The sequence below is a fragment of the Sapajus apella genome, unplaced genomic scaffold (genome assembly GCF_009761245.1).
Source record: "Sapajus apella isolate SASKATOON/1434 unplaced genomic scaffold, GSC_monkey_1.0 scaffold12, whole genome shotgun sequence".
NCBI classification, from domain to species: Eukaryota; Metazoa; Chordata; class Mammalia; order Primates; family Cebidae; genus Sapajus; species Sapajus apella.
The window spans coordinates 4,100,127-4,122,101 of NW_022436952.1; the positions used below are offsets into that span (position 1 = coordinate 4,100,127).

The 21,975-nt window shown below is 50.2% G+C and overlaps 1 protein-coding gene across 1 annotated transcript; it reads right to left on the bottom strand.

Annotated features, from left to right (window-relative positions):
* Nucleotides 1-5,992: 5,992 nt before the first annotated feature.
* On the bottom strand, nt 5,993-18,746 carry LRRC3C (leucine rich repeat containing 3C). Its single transcript, XM_032279355.1, is given in 5 exon segments — nt 5,993-6,373; nt 6,375-7,035; nt 9,498-9,553; nt 16,894-17,010; nt 18,579-18,746. Coding segments are annotated over 5 exon segments (1,143 nt in total). The 3' UTR covers nt 5,993-6,232.
* Nucleotides 18,747-21,975: the final 3,229 nt, after the last annotated feature.

Here is a 21,975-nt window from a genome sequence, read left to right on the forward strand (position 1 = left end):
TATGATTGGGGAAGATCACCTGGATTCCAGGGGCCTGAGACAGACACATGTGTATGCATGCATGTGCATGTGTGGTGGTAGCAGGACATGAAAGGGGACAGAGAGAACGGTGAAGAAGCGTGATGTGCCCACCCCCAGTGCTGGAGACTCCAGAGCCATCGTCTTTCCAAAGGGCTGTGGTGCTCAGGAGATACTGGGCTTGCTAGCCAGGCATGGTGGCTTGTGCCTATAGTTCCATCTATTTGGGGGGGCTGAGGCGGGAGGATTGCTTGAGCTTAGGAGTTTGAGGCTGCAGTGATCTATGATCACGCCACTGTACTCCAGCCTGAGAGAAAGAGTGAGACCCTGTCTCTAATTAAAAATTAAAAAAAAAGAAAAAAAAAAAAAGAAAAGAAAAGAAAAAGAAAGAAAGACAAAGATTGAGCTTTCAGGCTGCTTTGATTTGCATGGTCCCAGGGGCAGATCTTGGACCAGTGGGAAGAAAGGAGGAAAAAGGAATTAGTTGAGGTTGAGTTAGAATTTTCCAACAGTCATTCGGCCTTATTTACTTCAGTCCTGATAAGATGGAAGTTCTTTCTCAAGTGCATCACCAGCTTCCTGCTTCTGAGAATGGACGCTCCAAGCCTGGACCTTTTCTGCAGGTAACCCAAAGTCAGTGTGACTGAGCTCATGCATTTTGCCAATGTGCATAGGCCCCTGTGAGGCAGGGGGAGTCAGTTTTCCACATAGGGCCACTTAAGAGACACTAAAATGCCCTACTGCAATGCCTCCTGAGTTCTCAGACTTTTACTAATGTCCCTTCCTGCCGCTAGGCTATACTTTCTCACTGCTGATATTCTGACCCTCTGTAATATAATTTTTGCTACTTCAAACATATTGTTTCTAACTTGTTATAAGCAGGAAACCATAGTTCTGAAATTACTAGAGCTCTTGTAAACTAAGAATAAATGAGTTCTGAGAGAGGGTTCCTGTGAGCAAAGTACATGACCCTTCATTGGCGTTTGATTGAGAGGCCCCTTCTGGGCTCACATGGCCCTTGTGCATGGTCCTGTCTTCCTGGACTGTCATCACTGATACACTAGCCTGTCAGGTCCCCAGGGTCAGGCACAACTTCCTCATCTTTGTAGCTGCAGCACCTGGCATGCGGTAGGAACTCAACAGATGGTGTTTATTTGTTTGTTTTGAGACAGAGTTTCCTTCTGTCACCCAGGCTGGGGTGCAGCATTGTGATCATGGCTCACTGCAACCTCTGCCTCCCTGGTTCAAGCAATCCTCCTGCCTGAGCCTCCAAAGTAGCTGGGATTCAGGCCCACGCCACCATACCTGGCTAAATTTTTTTTTTTTTTTTTTTTTTTGCGGTGGAGTCTTGTTCTCCATCCAGGCTGGGTGCAATGGCACGCAGCCTCACCAAAATCAAATGATTCTCCTGCCTTAGTTTCCTGAGTAGCTGGGGTTATAGGTGTGCGGCACCATACCCGGTTAGTTTTGGTATTTTTAGTAGAGACAGGGCTTCACCATGTTGGTTATGCTGGTCTTGAACTCCTGACCTCATGATCTGCCTGCCTCGGCCTCCCAAAGTACTGGGATTACAGGCATGAGCCACCGTGCCTGGCCAAGTTTTCTTTCTTTCTTTCTTTTTTTTTTTTTTTTCCCAGATGAAGTTTCACTCTTGTTGCCCAGGCTGGAGTGCAGTGGTGCGATCTTGGCTCACTGTAACCTCCAACTCCTGGTTTCAAGTGATTCTTCTGCCTCAGCCTCCCAAGTAGCTGGCATTACAGGCACCCACCACCATACCAGGCTAATTTTATATTTTTAGTAGAGACAGGGTTTTTCCATGTTGGTCAGGCTGGTTTTGAACTCCTGACTTCAGGTGATCTACCCCCCTCAACCTCCCAAAGTGCTGGGAATACAGGCCAGACACCACACCTGGCCCCACCCGGCTAATTTTTGTATTTTTAGTAGAGACAGAGTTTCACCATGTTGGCCAGGCTGCTCTCGAACTCCTGAGCTCAAGGCCCATCTTGACCTCCCAAAATACTAGGATTACAGGCTTGAGCCACCACGCTCGGCCAACAGATGCTTGTTGAATGAAGGCATGGGCTTGTGGTGGCTTCCATTTGGCAGCTTGGAGACCTTGTTCTACTTTCCCTTTGCCTTTCTAGTTTGGGGCAGCTGTTCCTTGGTGGTGAGAGAGGTTGATGACAGCGGAGTCTCGGAGAGCTAAGGCGAAACTGTTTCTAGCAGTTTGAACTCCCCTGAGTCCAATGGGGGAGGCAGTCCCTCCTTCTTAAATAAGCTCCCAGGGTTGCCTCTGGCTTTGATGCCCCTCACTCTGTAGGAGACCTTAGTCTCAGGATTGCGCTTGACGCCTCTATTTATGAGCCCAACTCAGAAAAGGGTGGGGCGTCACTCCCCCTTGGCTGGGTACCCCGAGGGTACCCTTGGCTTTCTCTGCTGCTCCAGGCCTCAGCTCCGCAGGGCAGGAAGAAGCTAGTGGTGGACAGGCTGTGTGGGCCTGTAATCACCCAAGGGGTTTACCTTGCATGCTGCCTAGACAGAGCCGATTTGTCAAGACAGGGAAATTGCAATAGAGAAACAGTAATTCACACATAGCCCGCTGCGTGGAAGACCAGAGTTTTATTATTACTCAAATTAGTCTCTCTGAGCATTCGGAGAGCAGAGTTTTTTTGGTTTTTGTTTTTCTCTTTTTTTTTTTTTTATGAGACAGAGTCTCACTCTTTTGCCAGGCTGGAGTGCAGTGGTATGATCTCGGCTCACTGCAACTCTGCCTCCTGGGTTCAAGCAATTCTCTTGCCTCAGCCTCCTAAGTAGCTGGGACTACAGGTGCATGCCACCACGCCCAGCTAATTTTTGTATTTTTTTAGTAGAGACGGGCTTCACCATGTTGGCCAGGATGGTCTCAATCTCTTGACCTTGTGATCTGCCCACCTCGGCCTCCCAAAATGCTGGGATTACAGGCGTGAGCCACCACACCTGGCCTGTTTTTTGTTTATCGTTTAAGATGGAGTCTTGCTCTGTCACCAGGCTGGAGTGCAGTGGCACGATCTCGACTCACTGCAAACTCCAACTCCTGCCTCAGCCTCCCGAGTAGCTGGGATTATAGGTGCCCGCCACCACACCCGGCTAACTTTTGTATTTTTGGTAGAGATGTGGTTTCACCATGTTGACCAGGCTAGTCTTGAACTCCTGACCTCATGATCTGCCTGCCTCAGCCTCCCAAAGTGCTGGGATTACAGGTGCGAGCTACCGAGCCAGGCTGGGAGCAGAGTTTTTAAATAACTTAGTGGGTTGGGGGAAACCAGTGAACCAGGAGTGCTGATTGGTCAGAGATGAAATCATAGGGAGTCGAGGCTACTTCTTGTGTTCAGTCAGTTCCGGTGGGGGCCATAAGATCAGATGAGCCAGTTAATCAATCTGGGTGGGGCCAGCTGATCCATCAAGTGCAGGGTCTGCAAAATATCTCAAGCCCTGATCTTAGGAGCAGTTTAGAGAGGATAAGAAGCTTGTAGCCTCCAGCTGCACAACTTCTAAGCCATAATTTCTAATCTTGTGGCTAATCTACAAAGGCAGTCTAGTCCCCCAGGCAAGAAGGAGGTCTGCTTTGGGAAAGGGCTGTCACCATCTTTGTTTAAACTGTAAACTATAAACAAAGATTTTCCCAAAGGTAGTTCAGCCTGTGCCCAGGAATGAACGAGGACAGCTTGGAGGTTACAAGCAAGATGGAGTCAGTTAAGTTAAATCTCTTACACTGTCTCAGTCATAATTTTGCAAAGGCAATTTTAGGCCTCTCTCTCCTCCTATCACAGCCCATGGCTCCCTGATGCTGCTTGTGGTGACAAGCTGGGACCTGGGTCCAGGCCGCGGGGATTCTTGCCTCAGGCCTGGCCCGGCAGGAGGCTGGGTTGTCTTGGTTCCTGAGTCAGGCTCCAGCACTTCCGTGTGGGAGAGTTTGGGACTGATGTGGTGTGTCTCCCAGAATAGCGTGCTTTTTCTCTCCCTCTGTCCCAGGCAGAAGGGCCAAAGCAGGCAACATCACTGAGGCCATCCAGCTGCCTCACTAGGCTTCAGTGGTTTCTCAGAACCCAGGGTCCTATGATCCCTGGTCCATGGCAGAGGTGAGGATGGGAGTGAGGCCAGTTATACCACCCCTCCTGCTTGCCCAGTGGACAAGCACTAGCCTGAGGTCAGGATGCTCAGGGAGGAGCCCAGGGGTTGTGCGCACTTGTTCCAGTCAGGAGCCTCTCTGAGTGTGTCGGCATAGCCCTGGCCAGTCTAGCAGATGGACTCTGGTGGCAGGGGCTGGGAGGCAGAAGGGGAGAGAGGAAGTTGGCCTCCAGCCCAGCGGGAGCAACCAAAGGGATGGTGGAAGGGCTGGGGACAAGCTCAGCACCCGTCCTCCTCACTACCAGGTCACACGTGCCCAGGAAAAATTAGCAATAGGAGATCGAAGCAGTGATAAAAGTGACTTTATTGAGTTGTCCAGGGACGTCCTGGGGTCTCCTCACTTCCCCCAGCTCTCCAGTCACCATCCCCAGCTCAGTAATAGAAACCACCTTCCTCCCATGAGAAGGAGCTCAGGAAACTCATCGGTGTTTAAAAGAGGGGATGGAGAGAGATAGGGATTCTCTGGGAGTGGGAGATCCCAAGCAGAGGGACAGGAAGAGGAGGAGCCTGGGGGCAAGAGAAGCAAGAAGCGAGGGGAGGCTCTCAGCAGCGGCAGAGGGAGAAGAGAGGGGAGCCCACAGTGTCCTTTTAAATCTGGCCACAGCCTGGCTTTTGTCTTCACCTCCAGCTTGTTCCCACCCACCCTCCCCTTTCCCCTCATTGCGCCTTCTCTTCCTGCCCTAGGGTGAGCCTTGCTGCTGTGCAGACATCCTGAGTCATTGTAAATCTTCCTTTCTTTCTCCACACCTTTCATCTAGGGTCTGTCTCTCCTCTCTCTTTTCTGTCCAAAGCTCTCCCTATTTTTTTTTTTTTTTTTTTGAGACCGGGTCTCGCGCTCTGTGGCCTAGGCTGGAGCACAGTGGCACAATCTTGGCTCACTGCAGCCTCCACCTCCCGGGTTCAAACGATTCTCCTGTCTCCGCCTCATGAGTAGCTGGGATTACAGGTGCACGCTACCATGCCCTGCGAATTTTTTGTATTTTTAGTAGAAACGGGGTTTCACGATGTTGGCCAGGCTGGTGTCGAACTCCTGACCTTAGGTGATCCACTCACTTTGGCCTGCCAAAGTGCTGGGATTACAGGCACGAGCCACTGTGCTCGGCTTCCCCATTCTTTAAGAATCAGTTCAGCACTTTGGAAGGCTGAGGCAGGCAGATCACGAGGTCAAGAAATCGAGACCAGCCTGGCCAACAGGGTGAAACCTGTCTCTACTAAAAAATACAAAAATTAGCCAGGCGTGGTGGCGTGCACCTGTAGTCCCAGCTACTCGGGAGGCTGAGGCAGGAGAATCGCTTGAACCCAGGAGGCGGAGGTTGCAGTGAGCCGAGATCGTGCCACTGCATGCCAGCCTGGCGACAGAGCGAGACTGTCTCAAAAAGAAAAAGGCCAGGCGTGTGGCTCACGCCTGTAATCCCAGTACTATGGGAGGCTGAGGTGGGTGGATCACGAGGTCACGAGATGGAGACCATCCTGGCCAACATGGTGAAACTCCCCTCTCTACTAAAAATACAAAAAAATTAGCCGGGCATGGTGGTGCACGCTTGTAGTCCCAGCTACTTGGGAGGCTGAGGCAGAAGAATCACTTAACTGGGAGGCAGAGGTTGCAGTGAGCCAAGATTGTGCCACTGCACTCCAGCAGCATGGTGACAGAGCCAGACTCCATCTCAAAGACAAAACAAAAGTAGAATCAGTTTAAACATCCTACAGTGAAGGCTTTGAGATCACCCTGGGCCAGGTGCAGGCTTCTCCTCAACCTGCTCCCCCCAGCCCCTCCTCCCCTGCTCCCACCCCACCTGCGGTCATTCTCTGTTCTGGATTTTCTGAGTTGAGCACAAACCAGGCACACAGTAGGCACTAAAAAGTTCCAGGCACCAAAGATGGTGTTGGGTAAGATGACAGAGAGCGAGGGAGCGAGCGAGTAGGTATAGGGGGAATAAAGGAGAAAAGGGTGGGACGCACTGGGGGCAGAGGAGGCAGAGGAGGTCAGAGGAAAGGACACGGCATAGGGGCAGGAGTGTGGGGTGTGGCTGGAGAGCTCCCCGGGTCTTCAGACCATTGTGCTGTGCGTGGAGGAGCCCTCGGAACGCAGGGGCAGCACTGGGGCCCGCTTGAGGGAGCGCCGGGTCTCATCTCGGTTCTGCCACACATAATGCACCAGGTAAGCCACTGCGAGTGTCAGCCAGCCCCCCCATGGTGACCAGCAGGACCACATCAGTGCTCCTTCGGGCCCCGCCCCGCCCTGCCCCACACAGCTCTTTCTCCCCTGCCAGCAGCAGGAACTCCTGCCCCACAAAGTCTGGTCGGGCTCCGGGGCCACACACGATGCCTGTCCCAGTGCCTGGTGCCAGCCTCACCTGCCTGAGCACTTCCTGGAGGGCGCAGTCACAGTGCCATGGGTTGGCAGATAGGTTCACTTGGATCTGTAGTCCCATAAAGGCCTCCACGGGCACCGAGGCCAGCTGGTTGGCAGAGAGGTCAAGGTGGCGCAGTGTGCCCTCCAGGCCCTGAAAAGCCGCCCCCGAGAGGTGGGCAAGGGCATTATGGGACAGATCCAGCTCCTCCAGGACAGCCAGGTGTTGGAAGGCACCAGCAGGCACCGATGCCAGCTGGTTGGCATCCAGGTAGAGCTTGCGGGTGTCGTTGGGGATGCCGGAGGGCACAGCGCTCAGGCCTGCCTGGCTGCATCGGAACGTCCGTTCACCTGCTTCCTTTGCCACATAGCAGCCCCGGGGAGGCACCCGGGGACTGGGCACAGTACCCCCTGTGCCTATCACCAGCAGGAGGGACAAGAGGTGACCTGCTGGTGGGAGCATGGCCACAAGTTGGCATAGTCCTGGAGTGGAGTAGGATCTGGGGAGGAAAGGTCACATAAAGGAAGAGTGAGTAAACAGAATCGCATGCCCACTGCCAGCTCTCTCCTCCTGAGGTCCCTCTGGGGCGTCCCTTTGGGCCGGGGCCTCCTCTCAAGGCTGGGTGACTTGTTCACTTCCTTCTTGGGGTATCTTGATTTAAGGCTCCTCAATAGGGCCTTTTGGGCAAAGGGTCTCTTGTGCTTCAAACTCTTTTAGGGTCTATTGATTCTAGAAGGTTAATCTATGAGGCCCTGTTGGTCATTCTGGGTCCAGGGGTTTCTAAGTTTCTGCCTCTGTCTATGTATTAATCTCTCTCATTGGAATAAAGTCTTTTCCCCTACCTACCTGGGTGGCTGCCAGGTGGGCTAGGTAGGCACCAGAGGGTCTGGTTGGCACTCGTGTGATGGAGACAAGTGGGACAGATGAGTGATAGGGTGCCAGGGCATCCAGCTAGGCCGGGTGACTAGGTAAAATGGACTTCTGGCCCACCTTATATGCCCATCAACCCCTCTTCTGGGAGCACCCACCTGTCTGCCTGCCCAGCTCTGTCCTCTCTGCCCTGCACGGCCTCCCTCCTCCTCCCTCTCCTCCTCCCTTCCTCTCACCCCTCTTGGTGGTAGAGCCTTCTCCAGTGCAGCTGCCCTCTCCCGGCTCCCCGCTGCTAGGCTCTGGAGACCCGCTTCCTCCTCCTGTTTGCTCACAGCTGCTGGAAGTTGGGGGCTGGGACTTAAGAGTGTTGGGTTTCCTGGCATGTGACTCCGGGCCCAGGTGTCGGATACCTGAGCCATGGTGTGGCCAGGCAATGCCAAGAGAGGGCAGATCCTGGACCCTGATGAACTTTGCCATGGGGATACCAGGCCCCAGTTCCATTCCCTGCCCCAGGCTCCCCTCCCCAGCCTTGATACTGCCATCTTTCCTCAGCCTTCGAGGCTAAAACTCTGCTTCCAAGAACCCCTCTTTCTTGCCCAGAACTTGGCTGGGCAGAAGGATCCCTGCTTGGCAGGCCTGGGGGGCAGAACCGAACTGGGTGGGCCCCATCTCACATCCACTGTCTCCAGCAACCTGTACACCCCCAACTCCATCCTCCCCTGCCACCATCTGCTGCCCTTCTTGTTTTGTTGTTGTTGTTTTGTTTTTGTATTTTTGTAGGGACGGGGTTTCTCCATGTTGGTTAGGCTGGTCTTGAACTCTTGACCTCAGGTAATCTGCCTGCCTCGGCCTCCCAAAGTGTTGGGATTGCAGGTGTGAGCCACCATACCCGGCTGCTTCTGCCCTTCCTTCACGCTCTGTGGCACTTTCTTCCATGGTGAGCAAACTTCCCTTAGCCTTTCCTTGGAAAACATGTCTGTCCGGGGCCACATCTCCTGGCTCCTCACAGTGCCCAGCCGTCTTGCCTGCCAGGGGTGCTGTGGTTCACCTTTAGTTTGTTCTCTGCGTGGTGGATTGATGGCCTCTCTAGGAGTCGGAAGGAATTCTTTAAGGCACCTGAAGCCTGATGTGGTCGTCTCTGAGTTTTCCTGCTGATTTTATGATCTGGATGAGAACCAACTCAGGTTCTCTCTGCTGGAGCCCTGGACTCTCAGGGTGGCACTTTGAACCCTCCTTCAGGCCTGGGCACCAAAGAGGGCTTGGATGACTTGTTCCCCAGGGTGTCCCGGCCCCAAGCATCATTTGCAGGCCACGACACTCTGTGATACCAACCTCTCCTAATGTTCACTGGGGAGTGGAAAGGAAGGATTTCAAGGCAGAGGATGAGATTCATGTGTGACCTGAGCATGTGACCTGACGCTGCTGGTTGGGAAGAGCCACCAGGGCTGAGCGGATGTGAAGGCACTTTGTGAAGTACTGTGCAGTGGCGAGTTGGCAGGATTACTGTCTTCCAGAACACATCGGGTCTTCCTCCATGATTTCAGTACCACGCCAGGCTTTTCCCACCACCTCCTCTGGTATGCTGTGCAGGGGCAGGGGTGACAAGGGGTCATAGATGGGATCCATGTGAATGACCCATCTCATTCCTTAGCCCATGGTGGCTTCTCCCCTGAACTCCCTTGACATTCAAGTCCAACCACGTGGTGCCTCCTGTGGCACCATCCTACCCACACTATCTCCAGTTTGGTGCTGGGATTCAGAGCTTCAGTGATTGATAGAGCTCAAAGGAAGGGGCCAGCCAGTTGACCCCTCTTTAGTTTTCAGATGGGTAAACTGAGGCCGAGAGTGTGACCAGAGTTACACAGTGAGTCAGTGGTCAAAGACCAGAGCCCTGTTTTCTGACTTCGTGTCCGGCTGCTTTCCATTGCCTGCTAGCACCTCTGGTCTCTGTGCCACACTTACCCATACCCTACATCCTTGCATGTTGAGCCTGATGGTGCCCACGGTATTGTGTGGCACCCAGAAGCCCTCCTGCCAGGTCAGAGAGGTGGAAGAGTGGGGTGTCACAGAGACCAGACAGGATATACTTACACGAAGGAAGATGAGGTCATATGCAGTGGAGACCTTGCTGAGGACAGCCTTGCTGGCTTTTGCAAGACTGTGGTGACCAGGACGGGACACGGAATTGCAGAGCTCAGTGCAAAATAAAAATGGTGGGGAGGGGCCCCTTGTTTCAAAAACCTGTTAAGAGTTTCTTTAAAAAAAAAAAAAATATATATATATACATATGTATATATATATATATATATGTATATATATATTTTTAAAGACAGGGTTTCACCATGTTGGTCAGGCTGGTCTTGAACTCCCGACCTCAAGTGATCTGTCCGCCTTAGCCTCCAAAGTGCTTGGATTACAGGTGTGAGCCACCACACCTGGCCAAATTTTTTTTTTTTTTTTTGAGATGGAGCCTCCCTCTGTCACCCAGTCTGGAGTGCAATGGTGTGATCTCGGCTCACTGCAACCTCCACCATCTCTGGGTTCAAGCGATTCTCCTCCCTCAGCCTCTGGAGTAGCTGGGATTACAGGCGCCTGCCACCACGCCTGGCTTATTTTTGTATTTTTAGTAGAGACAGGGTTTCACCGTGTTGGCCAGGCTGGTCTTAAACTCCTGACCTCAGGTGATCTGCCCGCCTTGGCCTCCCAAAGTGCTGGGATTACAGGCATGAGCCACCGTGCTCAGCTCTTTTTTTTTTGGCAGGGGGATGGAGTCTCACTCTGTGGCCCAGGCTGGAGTGCAGTGGCGCAACCTCAGCTCACTGCAACCTCTGTCTCCCAAGTTCAAGTGATTCTCCAGCCTCAGCCTCCTGAAAAGCTGGGATTACAGGCACCCACCACCATGTCTGGCTAATTTTTATATTTTTAGTAGAGACAGGGTTTCACCATATTGGCCAGGCTGGTCTCTAACTCCTGATCTCAACAGAGTCTCAACAAGGTGTCACTCTGTTGCACACGCCAGTCTCAAACTTATGAGGCTGCTTGGTCCCTGGCCTCCCAAAGTCCTGAGATTATAGGCATGAGCCATGCACCCAGCCTTAAATTCTGTAGTGGCTCATGCAGTGAGGACTATGCCCTGCTGAAACGGTTAAGAATGTCAAGGCCTTGCTGGGTACGGTGGCTCATGCCTGTAATCCTAGCACTTTGGGATGCCGAGGCGGGTAGATCACTTGAGACCAGGAGTTCTAGACCAGCCTTACCAACATGGCGAAACACCATCTCTACTAAAAATGCAAAAAATTAACTGGGCCATGGTGGTACATGCCTGTAATCCCAGCTATTTTGGAAGGCTAAGGCATGAGAATCACTTGAATCCAGGAGGCAGAAGTTTCACTGAGCCGAGGTTGCACCACTTCACTCCAGCCTAGGTGACGCATCAAGACCCTGTCTCAAAAAAAAAAAAAAAAAGAATTTCAAGACTGGGTGCATGGCTCATGCCTGTAATTGCAGCACTTTCAGAGGCTAAGAACCAAGGAGCCTCATGAGTTTGAGACTGGCCTGTGCAACATAGTGAGACCTCATCTCTACTAAAAACCAAACAAATAGGCCGGGCGCGGTGGCTCACGCCTGTAATCCCAGAAGTTTGGGAGGCCGAGGTGGGTGGATCACGAGGTCAAGAGATCGAGACCATCCTGGTCAACATGGTGAAAACCCGTCTCTACTTAAATACAAAAATTAGCCAGGCATGGTGGCATGTGCCTGTAGTCCCAGCTACTTGGGAGGCTGAGGCAGGAGAATTGCTTAAACCCAGGTGGTGGAGGTTGCAGTGAGCCAAGCTTGTGCCATTGCACTCCAGCCTGGCGCCTGTCAACAGAGCGAGACTCTGTCTCAAAAACAAAAAACAAAACCAAACAACAATAACAAAATTATTTGTCCAAATACACTTTTTTTTTTTTAATTTTTCTTTTTTGTTTTTGTTTATAGAGATGGGGTTTCTCCATGTTGATCAGACTAGTCTTGAACTCCCGACCTCAGGTGATCCACTGCCTTGGCCTCCCAAAGTGTGGGGATTACAGGCGTGAGCCACCATGCCTGGCCTGTCCAAATACACTTTCTACAAAAAGAAAAAAAAATTAGCAGAGCGTGGTGGTGCATACTTATAGTCCCAGCTGCTCAGGAGGCTGAGGTGGCAGGATGGCTTGAACCTGGGAAGTAGAGGCTGCAGTGAGCTGTGACTGCACCACGGCACTCCAGCCTGGGCGACAGAGTGCAACTCTGTCTCTAAAAAAATAAAAACAGGCTGGGCACGGTGGCTCACGCCTGTAATCCTAGCACTTTGAGAGGTCAAGGTGGGTGGATCACCTGAGGTCAGGAGTTCAAGACCAGCCTGGCCATCATGGTGAAACCCCATCTTGAGAAAAAAAAAAATAATTAAAAAAATAAATAAATAAAGAATTTCAAGATGACGACAGCAGCAGAGTACAGAACCAAGTCCAGGGCTCTTCTGAGCACAGGGCATGAGTCTTGTGGGAATGCATCAGCCGCATGCCTGTGCGGCTGGCCTTGTAGGTTACCTTTGAACAAGCAGTTTCAGAAACGACAGGCATCAGAAGCATGATGGGGACCAGACTAGATGGTAGGATACTAGATGACGTCATCTCTGAGGATGTACTCACCATGGACTCATTCCTGCCATGTCAACGCGGGCATTTCACAGACTCACATTTGTCTGAGGAATCAGATAATTTTCTATACTCAGGCAGCAGAAGCAACAAGCAACACTTTTGTCTGAGGGTTGCTTGTTAGTTAGGCCAGACGCTCTGCTGCTGGCTACTTGGGTGTCCATTTTGGAACTGCAGCTGAATGTGGGACAGAAAGCTGAGTAATCTTCCCTTTCCCTCCTTTCTCTCTCACACTGGACAGGGGCTTTAACTGAGGCACAGAAGCTGAGCCTGTGGATGGAGGGTGATTTCCTTCTAACACTAGGGCAGCTTCCAGGAAAAGAGTGGGACCAGGATGCCCAGCACAGCAGCCATGGGAGAAGCAGGAGCCCAGCTGGAGCTGCAGATGTGGTTAATGAAGGGAGGCTGAGTGCAAACTCAGTGAAGGAGGCAGATCTGAGGGGAGGGAGGAACTACACTTAGAACAGTGCACACTACAGGCTAGGGACTGCAGAGTTGGAACAGAAATTCTCTGCCATTTATTTATTTGTGTATTCATTTATTCATTCAGTGAGGATTTCCTGTGAGCCTTATATGCTAGTTGAAGGGGATATAGACAGGGCTTTTTTTTTTGGAGACAGAGTCTAGCTCTGTCACCCAGGCAGGAGTGCCGTGGCGCGATCTCGGCTCACTGCAACCTCTGCCTCTTGGGTTCAGGAGATTCTCCTGCCTCAGCCTCCCAAGTAGCTGGGATTACAGGCGCCTGCCACTGTGCCTGGCTAATTTTTGTGTTTTTATTACAGACAGTGTTTCACTGTGTTGGCCAGGCTGGTCTCGAACTCCTGACCTTGTAATCCGCCCATCTCAGCCTCCCAAAGTGCTGGGATTACAAGTGTGAGCCACCGTGCCCAGCTTAGACAAGGTTCTTAAGGTGCTGGGTCTGTAGCAGGGTTCTCAAAACAGCTGCACATTCAAATCACTTGGGGAGCTTTTACAAATTAGTTATGCTGGGGCTTCATCTGAAACAATTACATTCAAATCTCTGTGCATGGGGTTTAGGCACTGGTTTCTTTCAAGAGCTCCCCGGATATGTCTAATGTGCAGCCTGAGTTGAGAGTGGTTGGTCTGGAGGGAGACACAGACATGCTTTGATGTGATGCCCTCATTAATTGATGTGTGTACAAAGAGCTTCCCAAAGTGATGTGTACAGAGAGAGAATAAGTATTAACACGGGAGAACCTGCTGGCTGTGCTGTTGGTATCCATCCCTTCTCTCCTACTACCAGATGACACACATGGCTTTAGGAGTGGCAATGCACTGAGTCCTGGACGATTCAACCTGATTGAGCTTCTCAGCCCATCAGAAATCCTGTTGTCCACTTTTCCAATCTCCTTTGTAGCTGGGGGTGGCCCAATTCTGGTCAATGACATGTAAGCAGAAGTCTGCAAACAGTCTTTGACAGTCTGGGACAGTCTTTGATTTACTAGTAAGATAAGTCTGTGATCTCAGTTCACTACAACCTCCACCTCCAGGATTCAAGCGATCCTCCTGCCTCGGCCTCCTGAGTAGCTGGGATTACAGGCCCACACCACCACATCCCACTAATTTTTGTGTTTTCAGTAGAGATGGGTTTCACTATATTGGCCAGGCTGGTCTTGAACTCCTGACTTCAGATGATTCACCTGCCTCAGCTTCCCAAAGTGCTAAGATTATAGGTGTGAGCCACTGCACCCAGCTTTTTTTTTTTTTTTTTTTTTTTTTTGTGAGAGGGTCTCACATTGCCCAGACTGGAGTGCAATGGTACAAACACAGCTCACTGCAGCCTTGACCCCCACCAAGTTCAAGCAATCCTCCTGACTTAGCCTCCTATGTAGCTGGGACCACAGACATGTGCCATCTTAACCAGCTTTTTTTTTTAAGAGATGAGGGTCTCACTTTGTTGCCCAGGCTGGTCTTGAACTCTTAAGCCTCCTGCCTTGGCTCCCCAAAGTGCTGGGGATTACAGCCTGAGCCACTATGCCTGACCCCTACTTTGAACATGAAAGGCTCAACATGAAAGGACAACAAAGCATAAAGGGAAGATTGAGTATTACTGAGTTGTTGGCTGGAGGCCATTGAACTCCTCACCCAACACCCGCAACCGCCTCCTAGACTCAGCATATGAGAAAGAGAACCCCCTAATTTCAGAGCTTTTCAACTTGGCTGCACATTAGAATATAAGCAGTTTTGAAAACTCCTGATGCCTGGATACACCCACGGAGATTTTAATTGAGTTAATCTGGCATGTGTCTGGTGATGGGAATATATTTTTCTTTTTGAGACAGAGTCTCACTCTGTTGCCCAGGCTGGAGTGCAGTGGCACGATCCCGGCTCACTGCAGCCTCTGACTCCTGGGTTCGAAAAATTCTCCTGCCTCAGCCTCCCAAGTAGCTGGGATTACAGGCACATACCACCACGTCCAGTTAATTTTTGTATTTTTAGTAGTTTTTTGTTTTGTTTTGTTTTGTTTGTGTGTGTGTGTATGAGAGAGAGAGAGAGAGAGACACACACACACAGTTTTGCTCTTGTTGCCCAGGCTGGAGTGCAATGGTGTGATCTTGGCTCACCGAAAACTCCGCCTCCCAGGCTCAAGCCATTCTCCTGCCTCAGCCTCCCGAGTAGCTGGGATTATAGGCATGTGTCAGCACACCTGGCTAATTTTGTATTTTTTTTTTCTAAGTCGAGATGGGGTTTTTCTATGCTGGTCAGGCTGGTCTTGAACTCCAGACCTCAGGTGATCCGCCCACCTTGGCCTCCCAAAGTGCTAGAATTACAGGTGTGAGCCACTGCACCCCACCTAGAGAATTTTCTTCACGTTGGCCAGGCTGGTCTCAAACTCCTGACCTCAGGTAATCTACCTGTCTCGGCCTCCCAAAGTGCTGGGATCATATTTGTGAGCCACCGTGCTTGGCCAGGTGATGGGAATTTTCAGAAGCTCCTCAGGTGATTCTAATGGAAACCTGGGATAAGAATATTTATTTGGGTTTTCTGTTGCTTTCAGCTGAGAGCATCCTTACCTGGTACACCAACTTCTCTAGGATACCATCAAGCAAGTCTTCACCAAGGATTGACATCTGAGCTGGGTTTCAAGGCTGGCCTAATCAGGTGGAGAAACAGAGTGTGCAAGAGCGAGGGAGCATGAAATGGCTTGGCTTCCAGATCACTGGGTGGATGGAGGGGGTGGTGACAAAGGCCAGGGGTAAAGAAGTAAAAAGGGAGCGGATCCTTGTGGCCTGCATGCCATGGATGCACTGGGACTTGATTTTGTGGCTTATGGATTGAAAGGTTTTATTTGTTTTTTATTATTTTATTGATTTATTTATTGGGATGGAATCTCGCTCTCTACCCAGGCTGGAGTACAGTGGCGAAATCTCGGCTGACTGCAACGTGTGCCTCCCCAGGTCAGGCGATTCTCCTGCCTCAGCCTCCCGAGTAGCAGGGATTACAGGTGCCTGCCTCCACACCTGGCTAATTTTTGTGTTTTTAGTAGAGGCGGGGTTTTGCCATGTTGGCCAGGTTGGTCTCGAACTCCTGACCTTAGGTGATCTGCCTGCCTCGGCCTCCCAAAGTGCTGAGATTACAGGTGTGAGCCACTGCACTCAAAAATACTACTTGTTTTTTTTGAGACGGAGTCTCATTCTGTCACCCAGGCTGGAGTGCAGTGGCGCGATCTTGGTTCACTGCAACCTTTGCCTCCTGGGTTCAAGGGATTCTCCTACCTCAGCCTCCTGAGTAGCTGGGATTACAAGCACGAACCACCACGCCCGGCCAATATTTGTATTATTGTTATTTTTTTCTAAGTAGAGACAGGGTTTCACCATTTTGGCCAGGCTGGTATTGAACTGCTAATGCGAAGTGATCCTCCCACCTCGGCTTCACGAAGTGTTGAGATATAGGTATGAGCCACTGTGCCTGGCCACGTTTTCATTTGTATTTTTTTCGAGAAAATGTCCCACTGTCGCCCAGGCTGGAATGCAGGGTGGCATCACAGTTCACTGAAGCCTCAACCTCCCCAGCCTCAGATGATCCTTCTACCTCAGCCTCCCAAGGGGATAAAACCAGAGGTACATGCTACCACACCCAGCTAATTTTTTTTTTTTTTTTTTGTATTTTTGTGTAGAGATGGGATTTGGTCATGTTTCGCAGGCCAGTCTCAAACTCCTGGGTTCAAGCAATCTGCCCACCTCGTCTTCCCAAAGCGTTGGGGTTACAAGTGTGAGCCACCACATCTGGTCAGGTTGAAAGGTTTTAAAATTAGATTTGATATTTGGATCACTCTGTTGGTTGTGTGGGGGATGTATTGGTGGCAGGAAAACTGGTTATGGCAAAGGTCCAGGTGTGAGATCATAAAGACCTGAGGGACACATGGCATGGGACTTGAAAAGCCGATGCTCTGCCTTGGCCTGTGAATGGCCTGGGAAAATTCTTGGGCTAGGTCCAAGACCAGCAGACATTTGTGCCACAGGACACATCCGTTCCCCATCCCCTTGGCCCTTCCGTTCTGTGGACCCTCACAGTCTCTGAGATCCCTTCTAGCCTGATGTGTGTCTAGGATGGCAAGCAGGGAAGAGTCTGAGGCATAGCAGGGTCCTGGCTCCCAAGGTCAGGGCCCAGGAAAGTGAGACTTTCAGGCCCCCACCCGTGGCAGTCTGAGTCACAGCTCCTCCCTCTGAGGGTGGTAACTCTATATCCCAAAGATGTGACCATAGGGGAAGGAAGTTCAGCAGACCTCTATCCCGTTCCCTCCCTGATATTGGAGACCCCCATGTCCAGCCTGGGTCGGGGGATACCTGAAAGGAAAAGAGGAGGGCTAGCTTCTTTATCAGGTCAGCCAGGGACCCATCTAATGCCAGGCTACTGGGCAGCTTCGGGGGGAGGGAGACAAAGTCCTCTGCTATTCTTGTTCCCTGTGGAAAAGGGAAAGGGCTGTATACATGCACTTAATCTGCCATGCTTGGAGGTACTCTTTCATTTACTTAGCACATATCTGAGCACGTACTGCGTACCAGGGCCTCTTAGGCATTGGGGATTCAGAGTTGCTTTTTTTAAAATTTTTTTGAGACAGGTCTCATTCTGTCACCCAGGTTGGACTACAGTAGCATGATCACAGCTCACTTGCAGCCTCAACCTCCTGGGCTCGAGCCGTCTTCCCACCTCACCCTCCCAAGTAGCTGGGACTGCAGGCGTGCACCACCACGCCCCGCCAACTTTTGTATTTTTGTGGAGAGCCACCACGCCTGGCTAAGAAAAGTAAATGTCCCCCAGCCAATCAGGGAAGACTGGTGTGTGCACAAATAGAGCCATCTGATCACCTAGGGGTGGGCTTGGACTGAGGGATCTGCCAGGGTCAGAGGGGCCTGGAGGATGGAGCAGTGGACTTTGCTTGAACATTGGGAAAGGCTGCACCGAGAAGGGGACAAGTGAGCTAGGCCTTGAGGGATGTATAGGAGTCTGTCGGATGGAAAAGGCTAGGAGGCTGAGACAAGAACAAGGGAGGGCAGTTTGGCTGTGGTCTGCGATGTGCAGTTCTGTCAGAGGCGTGTGAACCAGAGCAACTCCATCTTAAATAGGAGCTGGGTAAAATCAGGCTGAACCCTACAGTGAAGGCATTCTAAGTCACAAGATGAGATAGGAGGTCAGTACAAAATATAGGTCATAAAGACCTTGCTGATAAAACAGTTTGCAGTTAAGGAGCTGTCCAAAACCCATCAAAACCAAAGTGGTGAAGAGAGTGACCTCTGGGTGTCCTGACTGCTATGCTCCCAGCAGTGCCATGACAGTTTACAAATGCCATGTCAACGTCAGGAAGTTACCCTATATGATCTAAAAGGGGAGGCATGAATAAGCCACCCCTTGTTTAGCGTCTCATCAAGAAATAACCATAAAAATGGACAACCAGCTGCTTGGGGTTGCTCCCACTCTTTTATTCCTTTACTTTCCTAAGAAACTTGCTTTTACTTCGCGCTGTGGACTCGCCCTGAACGCTTTCTTGTGCGAGATCCAGGAACCCTCTCTTGGGGTCTGGAAGGGGACCCCTTTGCGGTAACAGTTCTGTTACATAGTTCAGTTAACTTTTATTGAGAATTCACAGTTCAGGAAACGCAAATGTGAGACAGGGAGCAAGCCTAGCAGACTAGCTGGGGGCAGTTCTGTAACATACAAATAAAGCCCTTTGCCCAGTGTCTGGAACATAGCAAACAATAATGTTTGCTGTGATCGTCACTGAAGGAGGAGCTGGCCTTAGGCAGGAGAAGGTGATCTGGGGACAGGGGCCACCCAGAATTTCTGGATAGGTGAGGCTAGGAGTAGGAACTCAGTTGGTAGGGAGTTAGGGGGTCTCGTTTTGAAGCTACTGTTTTTATATCCATTGCCCTTTTGATCTGAAATATTTCCAGTTTTCTGACTGCTTTTATGCACGGGAGAGTGTCAATTGTCCATATCAAAGAATATGCAGTTTGAGGGGTTCCCAATGTACCACCTTGCACTTGGTTCCCCAGGGGGGTTCTTGTTCACAGGCACAGGCTGAAGGATGGGGGCCCAGTGGCCCTGACTGGTTCAGCCCTTTCTCTCCACAGCCCAAAATAGCCAACCACAGGCCTGGGCGGGGGAGGCAGAACAGGGTGCCCGCTGGCGATGCTGCCATCCTGCACCCACTCCTGGCTTCTGAGTGGCTCAGTAGTTCTCAGGAGGGTCACTCCCTGCTCCTTTGCCTGCTTAACCTTTGCCCTCCCCCTCCCCCTTCCCATCACATACCTGGGGTATCCCCCACCCAAACAAAAATAAAAACACAACTGTCAATGAAATAAGCAGCTCTTTCCTTCCTTGCAGGAAGCAGGTTGGGGGCGGGAGTAGTAGGAGTGGAGGGTGACATTCTTTCCTACAGGGGAAGGGGCTCTGTTTCTTGACACCACTCCTCCCGGCTTCTGAACCTTCTGAACGCATCCAGCAGCATCCGGGGGACGTGTTCCTTGTTTATCATCCTATCTCAGCCCACAAGAGGGTGTATAGTATATCTCTCACAGGCAGAGGCCCTATCACCACTCCCAAGTCACCAGATGGAAGCGCACTGAGCTGAGGAATGTGTCTACCTCAGCAGCCTAAGGAGCTCCCCAGAGGGCAGGGAGAGCCTCTGACCTAGGCTCATTTTGTTTTAAAACTTTTCACAAAACATTTAAAGGTAATATCACATTATGCAAAGTTTGAAACTAGAGAATGAAAAAGATCCCCCTAAATCCCCCATTCTGATTCAAGACTGTTTTTGTTGTTGTTTTTCTTTCTTTCTTTTTTTTTGAGATGTAGTTCCGCTCTTGTCGCCCAGGCTGGAGTGCAATGGCACGATCTCAGCTCACTGCAGCCTCTGTCTCCTGGGTTCAAGCAATTCTCCCACCTCAGCCTTCATAGTAGCTGGGATTATAGGGGTATGACACTGTGCCCGGCTAATTTTTGCATTTTTAGTAGCGATGGGGTTTCACCATGTTGGCCAGGCTGGTCTCGAACTCCTGACCTCAGATGATCCACCTGCTTCAGCCTCCCAAAGTGCTAGGATTACAGGCATGAGCCACCACGCCTTGCCTGTTGTTGTTTTAAGAGACAGGGCTTGCTTTATTGCCCAAGCTAGAGCGAACTAGTGAGATCACTGCAGCCTCAAACTCCCTGGGCTCAAATGATCCTCCCACCTTAGCCTCCTGAGTGGCTGGGACTATAGGAATGCACCACCATGCCTGGCTAATTTATTTATTTTTGTAGAGACAGCAGTGTGTGTGAGTGTGTGTGGGGAGTGTCTCGTTATGTTGCCCAGGCTGGTCTTGAACTCCTGGCCTCAAGCAACCCTCCCGCCTCAGCCTCCCAAAATGCCGAGATTACAGGCTTGAGCCACAGTTCCCAGCCCCAAGGTCTGTTTTTATTTTGTTGAATTTCCATAAACTAGTAAAGTACATGCTCAAATATCATTCAAATGTGGAATGAATTAATAAAAGGCAACACATACTGAGCACTTCATTATGTGCCAGGAATTGTTTCAAGTGTTTCATTTCACATTTACTGGCCCATTTAATATTCACAACATGAGGTGGGTATTATGATGATCATTACCATCTTCATTTACTTTCTTTTTTCTGAACACCAGCGTCACCTGCCATTTCATTTAGCAATGAGGTAACTGAAGCACAGAGAGGTTCAGTAACCTGCTTAAGGTTACATGGCTGGTAACTAGAGGAGCTGGGAGTTGACCTCTGGCAGTCTTGTGCCACAGGACGTTACCAGTGCTGCTCTATTTTTGCTTATCTTAATCATTAACAAACAAGTAGGATTAGACTTTTTATTACGAACAATTTCAAACATAAAGAAGTAAAGAAAATAGGCTGGGCATGGTGGCTTATGTCTGTAATCCCAGCACTTTGGGAGGCCAAGGTGAACAGATCACTTGAGGTGAGGAGTTCGAGACCAGCCTGGCCAACATGGTGAAACCCCGTCGCAACTAAAAATACAAAAATTAGCCCGCATGTGCCTATAATCCCAGCTACTCAGGAGGCTGAGGCAGGAGAATTGCTTGAACCTGTTAGGTGGAGGTTGCAGTGAGCTGAAATTGCGCCACTGCACTCCAGCCTGGGTGACTGAGCGAGACTCCGTCTCAAAAAAGGAAAAATAAAGTAGAGAAAATAATATAAGGAACTTAATGTCCTCATCACACAGCTTCAATAATTGTCACCTCATGGCTCATCTTATTATGTCTCTATTGTTCCCAGCCCAGATTATTTTGAAGCAAATGCAGTCACTGTATCATTTCATCCACAGATATTTTAGTATATATGTCTGAAAGGAGGCCCTTTTAAATTAAAAAAAAAACTTACCACAATTCCATTTCATGCTTAAACATTTAGAATTCCTTAATATCATTGAATACCTTGTCAGTATTCAAATTTGCCTGATAACTTAATAAAATCTTTTTTTTTTGAGACAGAGCCTCACTCTGTCGCCCAGGCTGGAGTGTAACAGTGCAATCTTGGCTCACTGTAACCTCTGCCTCCCGGGTTCAAGCTATTCTTCTGCCTCAGCCTCCTGAGTAGCTGGGATTACAGGTGCCTACTTCCATACCTGGCTAGTTTTTATAGTTTTAGTAAAGATGGAGTTTCACCACGTTGGCCAGGCTGGTCTTGAACTCCTGACCTCAGGTGATCTGCCCGTCTCGGCCTCTCAAAGTGCTGGGGTTACAGGCATGCACCACTACACCTGGCCTTTTTTTTTTTTCCTTTTTCTTTTTTTTTCTGAGATGGAGTCTCACTCTATTGCCCAGGCTGGAGTGCAGTGGCCTGATATCAGCCCACTGCAACCTCTGCCTCCCAGGTTCAGTGATTCTTCTGCCTCAGCTGCCTGAGTAGCTGGGACTACAGGTGCACGCAACGACACCCAGCTAATCGCTTTTGTATTTTTGGTAGAGACGGGGTTTCACCATGTTGGCCAGGCTGGTCTTGAACTCCTGACCTCATGATCTGCCTGTCTTGGCCTCCCAAAGTGCTGGAATTACAGGCGTGAGTCACCATACCTTGCCCCAATTTTGTTAAGGGAATTGGGTATTTGTCCTAATTTTCTTCATTCTAGATTTTGCTGACTATATCCCTGGGGAATGTGTCTTCTGATATTTTGTGTCGTTATCTTTTCATATAGCTAGCAAACATTTCCCCATACTGCCACAGGGTTTTCACAATCTGTCCTAAATGACTTCATACTATTCTATCCAGCAGAGATACTGTAATTTTTTTTGTGTGCATTTAGGTTGCTTTCAGTTTTTCACTAACTATAAATATTGCTGGAATGAACATCCTGACACATTGCAGCTTTTCCTGTACATGGGATAACTTCCTTAGAATATGCTA